General features: G+C 36.6%; 1 protein-coding gene across 1 annotated transcript in view; it reads right to left on the bottom strand.

Moving 5' to 3' along the window:
• LOC131038325 (acyl-lipid (8-3)-desaturase) overlaps positions 1-18870 on the bottom strand; it is a 105884-nt gene that overhangs the window by 74211 nt on the left and 12803 nt on the right. The window contains exons 3-7 of the mRNA XM_057970708.2: positions 1878-2028; positions 1512-1695; positions 1347-1416; positions 1172-1245; positions 974-1041 (exon numbers count right to left, since the gene is read on the bottom strand). Coding sequence (XP_057826691.1) covers positions 974-1041; positions 1172-1245; positions 1347-1416; positions 1512-1695; positions 1878-2028 — 547 coding nt within the window. The remainder of the gene's footprint in view (positions 1-973; positions 1042-1171; positions 1246-1346; positions 1417-1511; positions 1696-1877; positions 2029-18870) is intronic.

Raw genomic sequence — 18870 nt, forward strand, 5'->3', positions numbered from 1 at the left:
AATTTCAACCTGCCTCTTGAAAAAGAGTATTTTGTATCTTCAGTAAGCAAAAGACTTGCCTAGTATAGTCCCCAACCTTCATTCAGCTAATAAAGTAATCCTTCCATGATTGCGTTCAGTGATAATGAAGAGGAGGTCTCGATTTGTAGCTTCACTACGATGCCAGTCCGATAGTCAAGCCCCTATGTCTCCCACGATTCTACATTCCACGTGGTTATAAGCCTTTGGGTTCGCTATTGATGTGCATCCATGAATGCCGAGATGAATTTACCAAGCATTGGGCGATGTTTTTAGTCCAGAACAAGAGCTGCACTTAGGGGTTACGTCCTAGGGTTTTGAAGACTCAAGTCGCCGATACACAGAGACATAGCAACAATAAAAAGTATAATCGCGAATAATGCCTTCAACCCCAACTCTTTCCTCCTTATAATTTCGCCATGACATGTATCGGGCAGATTTAATAAATATGATATATTATACAAGGCTATCGTATTTCTTGACTTGATTTAAAGAGATTGTCTTCATAAAATATAACCATCAACTCGAAATGAATGGTCGTTTTTTAATTAAATTAATTTAAAATAAAGTCATCCTTTTTTTAAATTTGATTCATTTGGACAACTTTAAAATAATTAATTTAATTAATTAATTTTGCCGAAATGTGGGGACATTACAGAAGATGGCTAAGAAAATTCCTCCAATACTCCATTTAAGTGACACATCAACACAAGGTGTATAAGTGACAAGTCTTAATATTGGCACATAATTTTAATGGTGATGTCACAAGCAAGGTGCTTGAAATTCAGTGTGTATTTCATATTTTGGAAGCCTATATGTCAAAACATGAAGTTCATCGTCAAATTGAGAAATTTGGTTATTATTTTGCAGCTTGAAAGTGACAAATTTATGATATATAAGAGGAATTTTTTTTGAAACTAACAATAAGGCCAAGAAATTAATTTGGGCTGCTTACCTGAAAAGAGTGATACTTCTGTATTGGTTGTTTTGATGTTACTCTACGCACATCTGGATCTTTCACCCCTGCATGAAATCACTGTTTACTGATAGTGTTGAAGGTAGCCATCCATGAAGAATAACATTCAATTGGATATATGTTTTACTTTGAATGAAAGAAATTGAAATGAATAAATGAGTATGTCATGAACATTACTAATGTCAGGATCATAATTGTCCACATTTGTAAAAGAGTGATGTCCAACAACATGTTGTTGCCTCCACATGAAACTAGAAGAGAAACCAAACTTAGAATATACATTAATCAAAAACTTTTAGCAGAAAATATCATGATCCAAAAAATTTTACATAAAAATCTCCATGTGCCAAACCTGCTCGCACCGAGGAAATCCAATGAAGTGCTCATCAAGTAACCAAACCAATTAACATTTGAATATGCTCCTGAACAAAACAAAATCATTCTAAATATGGGAAAGCAATAGAGACTGGTTATTAAATTTATCAAGGCCAAAGGTGCATATAAATCTCAGGGATACCATGGTTAGCATCATGTTGAATTGACAAGCCAATTTGAGCTGCAAAATAGCCCATTGCTAGTGCAGATAAAACTGAGAGAGAAAAACTTTGGAGCCCAAAGAAGGTTATGTAAAAAAAGAGCATGTAGCCAGCTATTACAAGAATAGACTTTGGCAGCATATTTGGATGGACACGAGGATTCACCTGCCAAATTTTCCAATGGTCTAATCAATCAATAAAGAACATAAGCCAAATTAATTAGTAAATTTAACAATTCACATCCAATTACCATTTGGAAAAATTTAATTTTGTAAAATAGAATAGAATTTTGTAAAATTTTGTAATAACCCAACAATTTGAATTCTATTTTTTCCAAAAAAGCAAACCTTATGCTTTTCAAAGTACGCCTCCACTCGTTCCTTAAGAGTTAAATAAAATGGTTCAGTCCCTGACTCACAGTACTCAACAGTTGACTGTTGTAAACTATCATTTGCAACCTCATTGACCTCTCCAATGCAATAGCGTCCAAGCAATTTCCTGTAGATAAATAAGTTACATTAAGAACATTATGAATCCCAATGATCTATAGAAAAAGTGAACAGTCCTAATTTGTTGATAGTTGTTGCCATATCTATACAAATAGGAAATGAAATGTCAAATAGTTGTTCCATATGTCTAATTGTAGGAAAGGTAACATCAAAAATGTATTACTTTTGCCTTTCATAAGAGTTGCATGGTATCCTCTCTCGAAGGTCATAATGAATGAGTGACAAGGAATCTTGTCAAAGGAGTTACAAAGAGCAATGATAAGTTACAAATTATCAAGCATCTTAGGTATCATAGGGAGTTACATAGCATCTCAATGTCATAAAGGATCCAAAAAAACTACAACCATAACGAGGGAATTACAAACATTCTATAATCTCACATGCAAAAGAAACAAGTTAAAAAATCCTATGGCGAAGTGCAGCATTTATGCCACCCTTGATATTCCTATTTCGAAACATGCTTTTCTTTTCTATGTACAATTTAGGAAGTTAGTTTGACCATAGTTTAACTACTTGAATGGTTTCGTGTGACGCACGTTTTTTGCAAAGGTTACTCATTAAGTTTTTGTCCAAGCCTTTGGCAAGTCTCACGCTTGAACTCACACAAGTACTCAGCTAGTTCAAGTGCAAAACTTGCTCTGCACTAGAAAAACATTGAAATTGCAATGAGTTTTTGCCTTTATAAGTCCTCCATGCCCAAGGGAACAGACCACACCAGCATTTGAACATTCTTGACCAAATTGGAGCAAGTTTACAGCAGATTTAAAGAGAAAATTTGAAGAATTTCAAGTTTCAAGTTCATTTTTTTTCTCTCTCTTTTTCCTAAGCATGTAAAATATTTGTAGAATATTAAATTCTTTATATCATGTAAATGTTATTGCTGATTTACACAAGTTTTTGTGGGTAAAAATGTTATTTTTTCTTGAACATAGGATATATGCTTTGAGATAAGAACATGTTAGTTTTGCTAAATTGATTAATGATATTGCTATTCAATTATCATAAATATTTCAAATGCATTTACATAATTTTTTTAATTCATTTCCAAATCATTGTACTCTTTTGGCCTTTATCGATGTTGCAAGTTAGAATACAATGGCATCTAACTCTGCATCAAGTTGGACTCAGCAAGTTTTAATTTTTGTATAATCCCTTGCTAGTTTTTGCACTCTTTCTCTTAAGCGTTTATGTCAAACAGTTTCAATGCTTCTGGATATGTAAGGGTTTCATTTGAAGAGTTATATGTTTCAGGCTGCAATGGTTTTTTAACCAAAATAAACAACTAAAACATAGCTGCAACGTTTTGGGTTTGCTTATTTGACAAGCTCTCTTTTTGCAAGTTGCAGTTTGCAGAATATATGATAACAAACTAATGGTATAATTGCAACTTAATAGTGATTACAAATGCAATGTCCCCTTCTATATTCTGTACTGAGAATCAGAAAATTATAAAATTAGATTTAGAGATCATACCTGGTCAACTTAGAAACATAAGATTAAATATAATTTCCTGCATATAACAATAAAAACATATGCAAATACACACATTCCTTTGATTAATAAACATGCAAGTTTAACAAGATGATAGAAATTTCAGTTCATAATGTTTGGATGGAAGATACTATGAGGTCTACTTTAGAGTCTCACTACCCAAGCCCAAGAGAGGTTGTTTCCTCTAGCCTTCTTGCTCCACTTGGTGACTCTAACTGATCTCCTCATATATCAACCTTATCCATGGCTTACTTATCTTGTGAGTTTGGTATGAGGCTGTAACCAGGTTGCTAGACTCCTCAAGGTAAGTGCTCTCAAGTTCCTAGACGCCTCTAGGGTCATTCTAGGACAGCCAACTTACGAGTCTCTCCTAACCTCTCAATTACACCTCCATTCCCTCCCTCACAAATAAACACTGTAAGTCTCATTTAAATACTTAATATTTGTTTATCAGTATGTTCTTAATGCTTGAGCATACAGGATTTATTCAGAGTCTTCATATTATTACATCTTGTGTTTATTGTAAGAAATTACTGAAATAACATTTATTTGCCTGTGTAAATTATCATTAATTCGTAAAGTCGGTATATTAACCTGCTTATGTTATTAGTGCAAATGATCTGAAGATTGCTGAAGTTTATTAAATTTATTACTTTTGATTGTAACGCTGTGACTGTATAACAGTATGCAGATCAGATTCCCTTCTCCTATCTCTGTGTCTTCTCCTTAGCACCCAATGGCCTTCTTAAGCCTCTCATACGTTGTGTCTCTTTGTTGGGAGGAGATGTGTTATTATGAAGAGAGACGATTCTCTCTTATCACCGCACTTCTCAAGAGGGTTATGACCCTTCGACCCTATATGGTCATTACTTACTTTATGTTAAGTCATCCATTAAAGATATTAAGACTAGTTATCCTACCGACCACATATATATTTAAATATTACTTTTATTCATTGCATAAAAGGATAAGTGACGATTTTAGTCACCATACACAGCTTTCTTGAATACAAAACAAGAGACATTAGGATCGGGACATGATAGTCCGCCCTGCCCGAATTTGCTTGTCCTCGAGCAATTTAAGACTTGGATGATTGGAAACCTCCTCTCCAACTCATGTTGCGTCCTCCTCAGCTAAACCTTTCCACTTAACTAAGAACTCTAGAATAGTTTTATTTCTCAACTTTTTCGCTCGCATGTTGAGGATAGTCTCTGGTTCCAAAACCACTTTGCCCTCATCATCTAATGGTGGTAGTTCTGCACATGGAGTTACATGTTGCCCAAGGACCCTTTTAAGTCGTGAGACGTGAAAAACATTGTGAATCCTGCTATTCTCAGATAGCTCTAATTCGTAGGCCAATTCATCGATTCTCCTTAGAACCTTATAGGGTCTATAGAATCGAGGCTTAAGCTATTCTGCTCCGCTAGATTTAATGAATGATTGCTTGTAAGGTTGCAATCTTAGGAAGACCAAATCTCCCACCTCAAATGTTCTTTCCACACACTACCAATCAGCATACATCTTCTATTGATTATGAGCATGTTGAAGATTATTCTTAAGAGTGTTCATGATATCTATATTTAACTGTATGAAGTCCCTAGCTCCCGATGCTCTGCTTTCAGGGATGATCAAGTTTCCAAAGGTAGTATCCTCATATCCATATAATGCCTTAAATGGGCTCATTCCAATGGACATATGATGAGAGGTGTTGTAATAGTACTCTCCGAGGTGCAACATTTAATCCACTCATTTTGTTGTCTCGTGACATAATTTCTTAAGTACCCCTCTATCCATTTATTGACAATTTTTGTTTGTCCATCTGTTTGAGGATGATAGCTCATACTAGGAGTCAAATCAGTACCGGCCAATCAAAAAAGTTCTTGCCAAAACTGGCTCAAGAAGTGGTTGTCTCGACTCAGTCACTAATGATAGTCCTTGGTAAACCATGTAATCAAAAGATTTCCTTAAAGAATACTTCTGCTACTTGTGATGCCCTATATTCTGTAGATATTGCAAAGAAATGGGCATACTTGGTGAGACGATCCACTATTACATAGATACAATCTTTTCCTTGCACCTTTGGTAATCCTGCTAGCGGGGTGACTTTGTTCTATCTTGTTTCTTTGACATGTCATGAACTCTTGTACATGCTTCAAGACATCTCTCTCGAGGCATTTCCAAGCATACTTTTCCCTTATCTACTTATAAGTTTTGAAGTACCCCCGGTGACCAGACAGAGGGTTGTCATGGTATTCCTTCATCTTTGAGTTAGCTGTAAGGAATATTCTGTCCTTATATAGAATGATTTCTTCAAGTACCTTATATTTGATCATTTGGCATATTTTCCTCCAATATCTCATTTGCTTGTAGTTCTTTGGCATATTCTACAATGATATTACTTTTTAAATCCTCAGTGATGCAGGTTATGACATTCTATATTGAAATCATAAGCCTAAATTTTGCTTACCCACTTTTGTTGTCAATCATTAAGATCTTTTTTATTCATGAAGAATCTTAAACTATTGTGGTCTACTTTGATGTTAAACTTCCCGCAAACCAAGTACTGACAAAATTTGGCCAAGGCATGCATGATGGCCAACATTTCTTTATTGTATATGGCGTAGTGCCTTTCTGTTTCTTTAAGTTTACGGCTTTCAAATGCTATAGGGTGCTTGTTTTGCATGAAAACTGCCCTAACTCACTCTCTGAAAGCATCGCATTGTAGTTGGAAAGGTGGTGTGAAATTTGGAATGGCTAAGACTGGACAGGTGCTTGCTGCCTCCTTAAGATTCTCAAAAGCTTGTTGGCATACTTCATTCCACATAGAAGCTCCCTTTTTAGTTAAATCTATAAGAGCACAAATTTTGGAAAACCCTTTCACAAAGCACCTATAGTAGCTGCATAATCCCACAAAGCCCCTAAGCTAGGTTAGAGTTTTTGGTGTCGATCGTTCCTTAATGGCTCTAATTTTGTCTTCATCAACACTACTCCTTCGGCATTGATTTTATGACCCAAGTAAAGGATTTTTGCAAGTCCAAACTCACATTTTGAAGCTTTGGCAAACAATGATTCTGATTCTAAAATACTAAAGACTTCCTTCACATGATTAAGGTGCTCTTCCCATGTCTTGCTATAAATGAGGATATCATTGAAAAATATCAAAAGGAATATTCTCAATTGCTTGCGAAAAACATGATTCATGCAAGACCAAAAAGTGGTTGGGGCATTTGTGAGGCCAAATGGTAGAACTAAAAATTCAAAATGCCCGTAATGACATCTAAAAGCAGTTTTTGGTACATCCTCTTCCCTCATCCTTATTTGATGATAACCTAATCGTAGATGAATCTTTGAAAAGTATCGGCTTCCGTGGAGTTCATCTATCAATTCATCTATCCTTGGTATAGGGTAACGATTTTTTATTGTCTTCTTATTTAAGGCTTTGTAATCTATACACATTCTCATTGTTCCATCTTTTTTCTTGACTAGGACCACGGATGATGCAAAGGGGTTGGAACTAGGCTGAATATGTTCCATCTCAAGTAGTTCCTTGATAGTTTTCTCAATCTCCTCCTTGAATTTGTGGGGATGCCTGTAAGGGGTGGTGATCACTAACTTGGCCCCTGCTTCCAATTCTATTGAATGTTCAAGCAATTCTATTGAATGTTCAAACCCCCTTTTTGGAGGAAGTCCTAGAGGAATATCCTCAAAGACTTTCTTGTGTCTATTCAAAATAGGATGGATGTCTATATGTGTGTCTTAATTTGGAGTGGCAAATTTGTCTAATACCATACATTGTGCGATCCATTCTCCTTGGCCATGCCTAAACATTCTTTCCATTTGTTTGCACGAGACCATCTTTGGAGAGCCATTGGGTAGGCCTTTAAGTGTGACCTCTTGCCCATTGTGTTGAAAACAGATTTCTAAATTCAGTAGGTCCATGGTGAAGTGACCCAAAGAGTGGATCCATGGTCTTCCCAATATTACATCATTTTCTAATACTTACATAAAAGTCCCCCTTGATCGTGTGATCTCCCATTTTGATCTCTAGTTGAAGAATAACCTTGACGCATTGATCAACGGATCCACTGGCTAGGGCCACTTTAAACTCTTTAAACTCTTAGGCTTCCAATTTCCTTTTTGACACTAGGCTTTTGTTAATGATATTGTAGGAAGCCCCACTATCAATCAAGGCAATTACTTTCTGCCCCTTAAGAGTACCTTTAAGTCTAAAAGGTCTATGCTCGGAATGTTGTGAGATGACAGCTAAAGTTCCAATTTCTTCCTCATCGAATTTCATCTTTTTGATAGTATTCTCATTAGTGTCCTCATCGAAAGTTGCCTCTATTTTGTGCACCCGCCCTTCCTTGCATTGGTAATCTCACCCCCATGGTTCTTTACATTTAAAACACAAGTTCTTCCTTCTCAATTCATCTCTTTGTTTTTTGGAATCTTCACTTGACAAATATGTCCGGTAATCCATCTTTCCTTGGACAAGTAACATGACCTTCCTCTATCATCTTTCTTGTGTCCTTCCTCTATCATCTTTCTTGTGTCCTTGTTTTTTGGAATCTTCACTTGACAAATATGTCCGGTAATCCATCTTTCCATTTTGGATTTTTCTCTTGAAGGGTTGGTTTTGAATTTCATAGCCCTTTGAATTGCTTCTTCCAAGTTGGGAGGATCTAGGGCACTTACTATATTCTTAATTGATTCTTCGAGTCCTTCCACAAATAAATATGTATGTCTCCTTTGAGAGATCTTTGATACCATCACGGCTAATTTTTGGAATTCAATAGCATAGTCCTCTATTGTCCCATCTTGCCTTAGCTGGATGAGATCCTTGAAATACCACTTGGGGTGCTTTTGATCAAACCTTGTAATGAGCCTTTGAGTGAATTCGTTGTAGGTTGTTATTTGCTGGTGGCCTTGGGTGATAAGGCCATGGTGCCACCAATCATGTGCCATCCCTGCTAAATGTAGGACAGCAAACTTGATAGTATTTTCTTCGGTCATGGGGTTGAGTGATAGATAGGTTTCTAATTTTTGGAAACATGATCGGGCTGTGTATTTTCCAGATCCATCAAAATTTGGAAGGGTCATTTTACTTGCCCTTGCTTTTAGATCTTTGTCATGGTGTCCTCTTCTCCTATTTTGATGGATACCTCTCAATTACACCTCCATTCCATCCCTCACAAATAAGCACTATAAGTCTGATTTAAATACTTAATATTTGTTTATCAATATGTTCTTAATGCTTGAGCATTCAGGATTTATTCATGGTCTTCATATTATTACATCTTGTGTTTATTGTAAGAAATTACTGAAATAACATTTATTTGCCTGTGTAAATTATCATTAATTTGTGAAGTCAGTATATTAACCTGCTTATGTTATTAACGACTCTCCCTTACCACCACACTTCTCAAGAGGGTTATGACCCTTTGACCCCATATAGTCATTAGTTACTTTTTGCTAAATCATCTGTTAAAGGTATTAAGACATGTTATCCTACCGACCACATATATATTTAAATATTACTTTTATTCTTTGCATAAAAGGATAAGTGACGATTTTAGTCACCATCCATAGCTGTCTTGAATACAAAACAAGAGACATTAGGGTCGGGATGTGACAACAAACTTCAATATTAAGTACTGCACTTACACGGTTACAAATTGCAATTAACAGCAGATCTATTGCTGACCTCTCAAAACAGTTCACAGTCATAAAATTTTGAGCATACTAGGCAATCCATTGACACCAATAGGTGATGCTAGTGGCCTCTATTCACCCTTGGAAGACCCATGCCCTCGGCAACTAACCTTGACGGCTAGATTAGCTTGAGTTTGGCAGCCTTAAACACTGAACGAGGGGATCAATTTTACCTTATTCTGGGACATGACCAGCACGAACACTGTCACACAGAAAAGAAGACACACTTCCCGTTTTGTCGACCACTCTGCAACGTTCATGCCAAAGAAGGTATCAGCTCCTGACAACCACCAACCATAACCAAAGACTCAAACTCTACATATCAAATTGCATCTATTAATGGTGTCAATATTTACCCAGACAGCTTCCCAGTCCACAGCCCACAATAACATTTAGCAACCAAGAATAGCTAAAAGTGATGTCTAGGAAACTCAATCCCATGCCCTGCACTCACATTCAACATTCTGCAAAAGGTCTTCCATACCTTCATCTGAAAAAACTTTATCAAAACTCTGATAAATTGACTTGCTTGCAAGACTTCACAATTAATGCATCTTCAATCATTCCATCCAAACGTTAGTTCGACCCATGGTTGGCATACTCACTGAGAACTCACCATGCCAAACATGCGGCAATATATTGAAGCATTTACTCATCAGGATATGCACCAATTTTTTGGCAAAAAATTGCTGATTTTTCGCCAAGTTTTTACCAGTTACTAGGTGAGTTGGCAAAAACTCATCCACGTCAGTAAAAAAGGCCCAGATGCATCAAAAAAGACCCATAAAAATTTGAAATGGCTCTGTTTTTTGCTTTACAAGTCAGGAAAACCCTCCCCAACAGCAAACTCACCATTTCCAGCGTTTTTCATCAAGGAGAGAAGAATAAACTAGATATTTAGATGAATTTTGAAGGCAGATTTGAAGCACAGGTAGATTTTCTGTTTTTCATTTTTTAACTTTTTAAATATTTTTCTTCATTTTTGCTACAAAATGTTGCATCAAGGTTGAAAAAATTCATCATATGGTAAAACTAAGTAGTTTTTGTTGCATTTAAATTGCAAAAAATAAGATTCATCACCATTTTTTGGTTTTTTTTCACTATTTTTTCATATCCAACTTTTTTTTATTTTATTCCTTTTTTTTAAGAAAATGTTTAGAATCTTTAGATTAAATCTTTCTTGATTTATTCTAATTTTATGCTGATTTTTAGTGATTTACATATAACTAATAACTTAAGTTTTTATTGTATTAAAAAAAGAATTTGTTGTGCTTTCACTTTGTATGTGTAGGTTAAATACTTCATATAATGTCAAATAGAGAAGCCAAATCAGGATCAGCCTTAAGACCCGCCTGATGGCAATGACCCTCACACATCTACACATAATTCACACATGATGGCTCACACCCACACACCTTTATGATTACAATCAATAACCAATTTCTACAGGCTTCCTGTCAGAACTGTGATAGAAACGGAACAGAGAATAACTGAATTCTATAAAGAAACATGTTGGAGGCAGGAACTATGAACAACGGACCTGAACAATAGCACTATGTTTACATAAAGAAAAGGAGACAGCATTATCAATCAACAACACAGATATTCAGTGCCAAAACATTAACTTTATTACTGCCCGTCATATGATGATGATTACATTCAATGATAGATGTCTACATTCAAACATTTCAGCCATACACCTATTCGGCCAGCTTTCTCTCTGCATTCCGCTAGGCCTCTACAACTCACCCATGATCTTGCACTTTTTTTCTGCCTATACACGCCTCCTCTTCTACTATTCACTCTCTCGGCTCCGACCATTGTCTTCTTATCGGCTTATTTCCTTCTTACATCGCCTGTTGTTGTTCTACCTTTTTTTATGTTTTGCCCGATTATCCTATTTTGTTCCAGTCATTACATACTTCTGCGATTATCCTTTTGCTCGCTTATTTCTAGGTCATAACTGGCCCATAATCGTCCATGACTTTCTCTTTCCATACGACCTCTTGCCTTCTATTCAGCCCTCAAGCTTGGCCTTTCTTCTACGCTGCAACCGTACTGTAATGGAATTTCCTTGTCCCAAAATGGTCGGCTCTCTCTACCCTCAAATCAGGTCTTTTCCCATCCAAGACTATTCCATCTGTTCAGCCTATTTGGCCTCTTCTCATCCCCCCCAACTGCCCTACTTTCGGTTCTCTTCCCCTTTCACAATTTGTTGTCCTCCCAAACTACTCCATCTTTCTTGACCGTTTCACTACCATTCCTAACTAATTCTTTTAAACTGCTCATTACTCCTTAAATTTTCATCTCCTCCTTCCAAAGGCAACTAACTCGTCTTGTCCAACTTCCTGCCCATGTGGCGACAGGAACTGTGACCATCCAAATCGAATCCTGGCTACACAAAGCTAACAAAACACTAAACAAATAGGTTAACACGATGCTCCTGCATCACCGCCTCATTAGTGCCGCCACCACCACCATTTGTAGGCACTCGTCCTACAAGAGCTAGAGACCTTGCTTGGAAATATGCCTATCAAGGACCATAACCTAGGTCAATTTAGTGCATTAAATGCCAAAAAATATATCATGGAGGAATAAATCGCCCCAAATACCACCTTGCAAGCATTACTCATCGTGATGCCAATCCTTGTCTTGAGACCACCAAAGAGATAAAAAGAAAGATGAATGCCCTACTTTCCACACTGAAGAGAAAAAATTGCAAAGGGAGAAGGCACGGGAAGCCATGGCAACATCCATAACTGCTGCTCAAGGTGCTCCAGTCCAACTAGAATCAAATGAAGATACATGTCAGAGCATAGTGGGCTGTCTTTGTGGTCATGTATCTGAAACAAATTCACCACCACCTCCACTTCATCTACTTCTAGTAGAGTGCCAACACCAATACCTACACCGACACATGCCAAATAATTTTTTTATACCCAGAAACACATTTGGAACACAACCATCATTGGAAGCTAATGGGTGGAACAAGGAGCTGCACGAACATGCAGATGTGGCATGTGTTGTTTTTTGTTACTTCAACAAAATTCCTTTCAATGTGACGAAAAGTCCTTATTAGGACAATTTGGTTACTGCGTTGACAATTGTGGGAAAAGGCTACAAGGCACCTTCTCCTTCTCGAAGACTTGAGTGGGAGGTTTGTTAATTTGAATTTTACGCTAATTTATAATAGTAATTTACATTGAATTTTAGACTAAAAATATGTTCTTCAATTTATAGTAATTTATGTTAAATTTAGATTTTTTTTGTTTAAAAATTAAAATTGTGTACCTAATTTCACTTTGTACTTGTAGGTCGCTCATGAATGCAACTGAAAGTGTAATGTCCCTAAAATTTGAAAGAAATTAATCAACATCTTCGATAAAATCCTAAAGGAAACCAAAAAAAAAAAAAAAATGTTTTACCAAATAAGACAAACCGCTCAGCCACACTAGGAGACAAAAGCCACTGGCAAACAAAAGACACTAGAAGACAAAATAAATTAGAAGACAAAACAATGAAGGAAACATATCAAGTGTCATGCCCCCAACAGTAAGTAATAGGCACCAATGATATGATTATATGCTGCAATTTATATTATTAAAGTAAGCAATAATGAAGATTAAAGGCAGTGATTTCCTAGACTAAGAAATAATTAAAATATAATTAGGTTTTAAGTCAGCAATTAAGAGGAAGAGTTGTGACCCTTTCAAAGGGTAGAAATTTGAAGAGGCGTGACTTCTCCCTCATATTGGAGGGTATTAAAGGAAGAAGAATCCAATTGAAGGAGGGGGGAAAAAGGGCAGGATCTGAGCATTTATTTGGGAATAGGAATATTGTCTTATTTCTAAGACTTCACAATTTTCTGTAATCTAGATCAAACCAAGACAAACAGCAAATAGAAGGTGATGATTCTATCCCATCGAATGTTAGAAATCTTACCCAGCATTGATACATAGCGATTTGTTATGTTATTAACTATGGTTATGAAGCGATTTCATTAAGGGAGCAATCTCATATGATTACAACAGCAATTTGTTAAGGGGCAAAGGACAGTGTGAAGGGGCACCACTCTTACAAAGGTTGTGACCATAGGGAGGGACATAACCCTCCATTGCCAATTGAAGGCTATATTAAGAACACCATTTGAAGGAAGGATTTGGACTAGATCAGTATTTGATATAAGCAATCTGTATTTCAGAATACAGCCATCTTGTTATAGCAAATATTCTGGTATGCATGATGAAGATATTGTCTAACATATAATTTCTTATGTATTTGGTATAATTAATAATGTGAAATGCTAATCTATCTAGATTCTTAATTTATTTTTTCTCCCAAAAACAATCATATGTGGGTGAGGAAGGAGATGCATTTGGGAGAGCAAGTACAGGTTTCCCCTCTAAGTAGGCCACCCCAAGTTGGATGGAATTGTCTTGGTTGGATGTTCCTGCCATTTTTGGGCCAAGAGATCGAGTTGTCTTGGTTGGATGTTTCGTGCCCTTGGGCTTAGTTGTGGATTAATTACAAATGTACAATGAGGTGCTTATAAAGAAAGCACAAGGATGCCCTAAACTAAATTTAGGAGAACTGAAGTGCAAGCATGAGGAGTTAAAAAAAATTCAACTCTAGTTAAAATAGAAGCATAAAAGCTAAACTAGATGCACAACTAAAACAACTAGAAGCATTAAAGCACAACTAAGTAAACAAAAGCAAAGAAAAGTATAACTAGTTGTTAAAATGTTCTAACACCCTTAAGTGAAAGTTAGGGTGAAATAGAAAACCTCTAAATGCATGAATGCAAGTTGAATTCCATCAACTAAAGGCTTGATTAGGTACCCAAGTACAAAAAAGAGGTCTCTCTAGGCGGAGAAAAAAGGGAAAACCACATGGGAAAAAAACCCCTCTCCAAAAGTGAGAGATACAATGCATGAAAAGAACATGAACTCTTAAAATGGAAATTAAGGACTAAGAAGCCTCCAAATCAACGTCCCAAAAGAATAGGAACATGAAGAACATCCTCTGAAGCACAAAGAAGCTATAGACAACTATCAAATGATAGCTACTATAGTGCTGATCAAGATCAAGAAGACGAGAATTTATTCTGAGTACCCCCAGCAACACTACAAAAACAATCAAATGGCAAACAAAGGCAAAACATCTATCAGTCAAAGATGCGGATGGCACATGAATCTGCACGAGTGACCCCATCGATAATACTCAACCATGTAAAAATAAATTGCTAGTCGAAAATACAAGTGCCAATAGTCTAAAGAACACTAATCAATAGAAAATAAGTCACCTCCACAAAACTGGAATGCAAGAGTGCCTATATGGTAAAAGCTCCATCTCCTCGAAACACAACCAAAGCTCCATCTCCTCGAAACACAACCACTGCATCTGGCTAGTAAATAGGAACAAATACTAAATACATAGCTCACTCCAAAGCAAAACCAAGGAAGCATTAGCACCAATAGTAGAAACCCCCCCCCCCATAATGCTAACAAGAGAGAGAGAGAGAGAGAGAGAGAGAGATGAGAAGTCAACTGAAATAAGTGTCACTAAGTAGTGCATGAAGGAGCATCTGAATGTGCACAAGAAAGTACCTGCAACTAAAAAAGGTTATGCAACCAATGCACACACACATGGGACAAGAATCTCTAGGATTCAATGTCGTCGTAGAGGGGCACTCACCGAACATAGGTGTGACGGCAAAACAAAAGGCACTACACAACCCCCCATGGCACTTTATAATACAATGCATGTACAAAATAAGGCACAACAGAATGTGTGAAATCCCCAAAAACCATACACAAGAGTGGCACTTTATCTTAGTGCATCTACAAACAAAGAAGTGCATAAAAAGGATGCTCAAAATACTCAAATAAGGAAAAGTGCTGGAAATACATGTAAAATAGCCTAAGCAAAGCCATCCAATGCAAACAGAAACTTTCCAAGAGCAAAAAAGACCAAGTAATTAGCTATAAGGTGAAAACAAAAAAGACCCAATAAAATATACCTGGAACAAAAACTGGAAAAAAAAATAACAACAAATCTAGATAGAAGACTTCGAGAGCTTTCCAACGATATCTAGTTTTCAAAAAACAAAGCCTGTATGACCAAGTTATGGCCAAAAAACTAAACTACATGTCAACTAGGGCTTGAAGGGTTTCAGAAATGGAAATTTTCCAAAAATAGAAACTTTTTGAAGATGGAAACTTTCCAAAAACATAAACTTTTCAAAAATAAGAAACTTTTTGAAAATATAAAATTTCCAAAAATAGAAATTTCCAAAGCTAGAGAGTTTTTTAAAATAGAAAATTTCTGAAAATAGAATGTTTCCAAAAATTTTGTCACCCATTTTGCTCCAAAAGCTGATAAAAAATTGTCCACTTCCAAATCCACACAAGAAGGCAAACTTGGTGACCTTGCAAAGCTTTTGAGAAAAGAAACTCTCAAAGCTTGAGAAGGGGTTTGTTGAATCTACACTCTAATACACCATATTGAATTTTGAAAGCTCTGATACCATGTTGAAGCAAAGATGAAGCTCTAATACCATGTTAAATTTTGCAACACAAGCCTGCAAGATTAAGCAGCAAACTAGAACACCTTCCACAAACGAGAGTACAAAAAAAATATGCCATATTCCTCACAAGCAAAGATTACAGGATTAATTACAATTGTACAATGAGGTGCTTATAAAGAAAGCACAAGGATGCCCTAAACTAAATTTAGGGGAACTAAAGTGCAAGCATAAGGAGCTAAAAAAACTCAACTCTAGCTAAAATTGATGCACAAAAGGTAAGCTAGAAGCACAACTAGAGCAACTACAAGCATTAAAGAACAACTAAGTGAACTTAAACAAAAAAAAAAACATAAATTGTTGTTAAAATGCTCTAACAAATGGGAGAAAATGCTCTAACAAATGGGAGTTGTGGGATGAATTTTTTTGGAAGCAAAAATCTCGAGTTGAGTGGCTCTAGGAGGGGGACAAAAACACAACTTTCTTCTTTAATTTTGTTAAGGCCAATGGCATGGGAACATGATCTCTTCTCTTATGACCTCCCTTAGTGAGTAGTTATTTCTCTCTTCAAGATATTTCAAAGCAGGCTATTCCTTATTTTTCGTCTCTATTCTAGTGTGGACAATGAAAATCAAATTCTAGAGTGTATTCCTCAAGTTGTTCTAATGAGAAGAACAAGATGCTTATCAACCCTATCTCTTTAGATGAATTAGAAAGGATTGTGTTTCAGATGAAGAAAAGAAAAGCTCCTAGTCTTGATGGTTTCTTGACTTAATTCTTTCAGAAATTTTAGAAGATTATGAAGTTTGATTAGTTGGAGTTAGTGCTAGAATCTCATAATAACAAGCAAATGTTAAAAGCAATGAACTCTACAGTTCTTGTGCTCATTCAAAAATGCGAGGGGGCTAACTCAGTGGACAAGTTCAAGCCAATGGCTCTTTGCAATGTTGTTTATAAAATTATTTTGAAAATTATTGTGGAGACTTAAGTCGTGGCTTAACATGGTTATCTATGAACAACAAAGAGGCTTTGTGGTAGGTAGGCAAATTTTTAACAAGGTGATCATAGCTTCAAAAGCCATTCATTCCATTGAGACATCTAAGGATAAAGCTATGTTCATCAAACTGGACATAGCCAAAGCGTATGATCACGTTAAATGGTCTTTTATCCAAGAAGTGCTTTTTGCCTTTGGCTTTGGTGTGGAATGGGTTAATTGGGTGATGAGTTGCGTCATGTTTGCCTCCTACACTGTTTTAATTAATAGTGAACCTTCTGATCTGTTTAATGCATCAAGCGGCCTACGACAAGGGGATCCTCTAGTACATCCCTCTTTCCTAACTTTGGAATTATGAATATTATTATGTCATTATGATTAGATAAAACAAGGTTAATATTTTTTATTTTCCTATGAATGAAAAAACTCATAATGAGCAGGAAATGATTGAAGAAATAATTTTTATAATTGATATTTCATTTTTAAAAGTTATTATTGGTTAAGATCTAACTAGCCATTTTCTTTCATGCAAACAAGTGGATGCAAGACGCGCACTACCCTTGAAAGGGAGGGAGAGTATCATCAAGGAGAGGGTCACAGATATTAGAAATAAGCATTGCCAATGAGACCTAGGTCCAATTAATCAAACGTCGACTCTGAGCACCTCGGCCTTGGTAAAGTAAGGTCCATATCACCTATTGATGTTGACCTTGAGTCAATTTGTCACCCTTGTACCGTCAAGTAGTCAGTGTTGGTTGTAATTAGGGCTAGCGGATTCCAATTGCCTTGGGCAACATTGGAATCCGCCTCCTTAATATAGGGCCTGGCCCAATACCTTTCGGTGCACCCAAAAAGGTTCCACGCTTCACTCAAACCCACTCGCCTCCTTGATAGGGCCGACCCTATCTCACTTCACCTAGGAGGCAACGAACTTCACCAGATGGTAGCAGATCTGCAATAGAAGACAGCGAACCTATTTAGCAGCAGATCTCCAATTGAAGTAAGCGAACCCTTGAAGGACTGTAATCTACTCAAGGTGTTGTTACCCTTGTTACACTCAGAAATTCCAATGAGAAGGACTGCAAATCATAACCTCATCACCAACCTAATTGTGAAGTCTTCTATCTCTGCTTTGTGACTGCAACCTCTATGCTCCAGATAAGTGTGTAATATTCAGTTCATAATCATAATCAGATCTGAGGATCCTTTGGCTGGGTTTTTCCTCCTAGGAGGTTTTCCCAGGGTAATTGTGTTTTGTCCTTGTGCATTTCATTTCATTTCATTTCATGCTTAAGTCTGGAAAACTATATGTTAATTAACCTAGTTTAACCTAATTCTGATTTTCCTGAGTTTATACAATCTGAAAGTACCAAAATTAACATGGTATCAAAGCTAATTGGTTAGATCAATCTTCAGATTTAAAATTCAGTACACTTTCATTTTCAGATTGCTGTAGCTTTTGCAAATCAGGTCAATGGGGCTGAAAGTTGAAGATAGGCTTGATGGGAATCTAAATTTTACTGCATGGAAAGTTCGAATCAAGTTGGCTCTTGAGGAAGAAGATCTTCTCCAATTCATAGAAGCGAAAGAGCTAATTGAGCCTTCGGATGCAGCTGAGTTGAAACAATTCAAAAAGGATGCTATCAAGGCCAGGAAGATTCTCATTGATTCAGTCAAAGACCACCTCGTCACCTCTATTGCCTCATTCTCCACTGCGAGGGAAATGTTCAGCCATCTACAAGGTACATATGAAGTTAATAATCTTAGTAGGGCAATTACGTTAAGACAACAACTACTTAATATAAAGATGGCTAAAGAAGATTCTATTATTTCCTACTTCATGAAAATTTCAGAACTAAAGAATCAATTAGGTTTAATTGGCCATAACATGGAAGACAAAGACCTTGTCATGATTGCCCTTAATGGTCTACCTCACTCATGGGAGTCATTCATCCAAACCATAAGTGGTCGGTCTGAGTTACCTTCACTTGATCGCCTTAAGAATGATTGCATCCAAGAAGAGTCTCGCCTCATCACAAGGAGTCAATCCAAGAGCCCCCATGTAGATGACCATCACATGCTTGCAGCTCAATGCAAGAAAAGGGGAAATT

This window comes from Cryptomeria japonica, chromosome 6 (assembly GCF_030272615.1).
Source record: "Cryptomeria japonica chromosome 6, Sugi_1.0, whole genome shotgun sequence".
In the NCBI taxonomy this organism is placed as follows: Eukaryota; Viridiplantae; Streptophyta; class Pinopsida; order Cupressales; family Cupressaceae; genus Cryptomeria; species Cryptomeria japonica.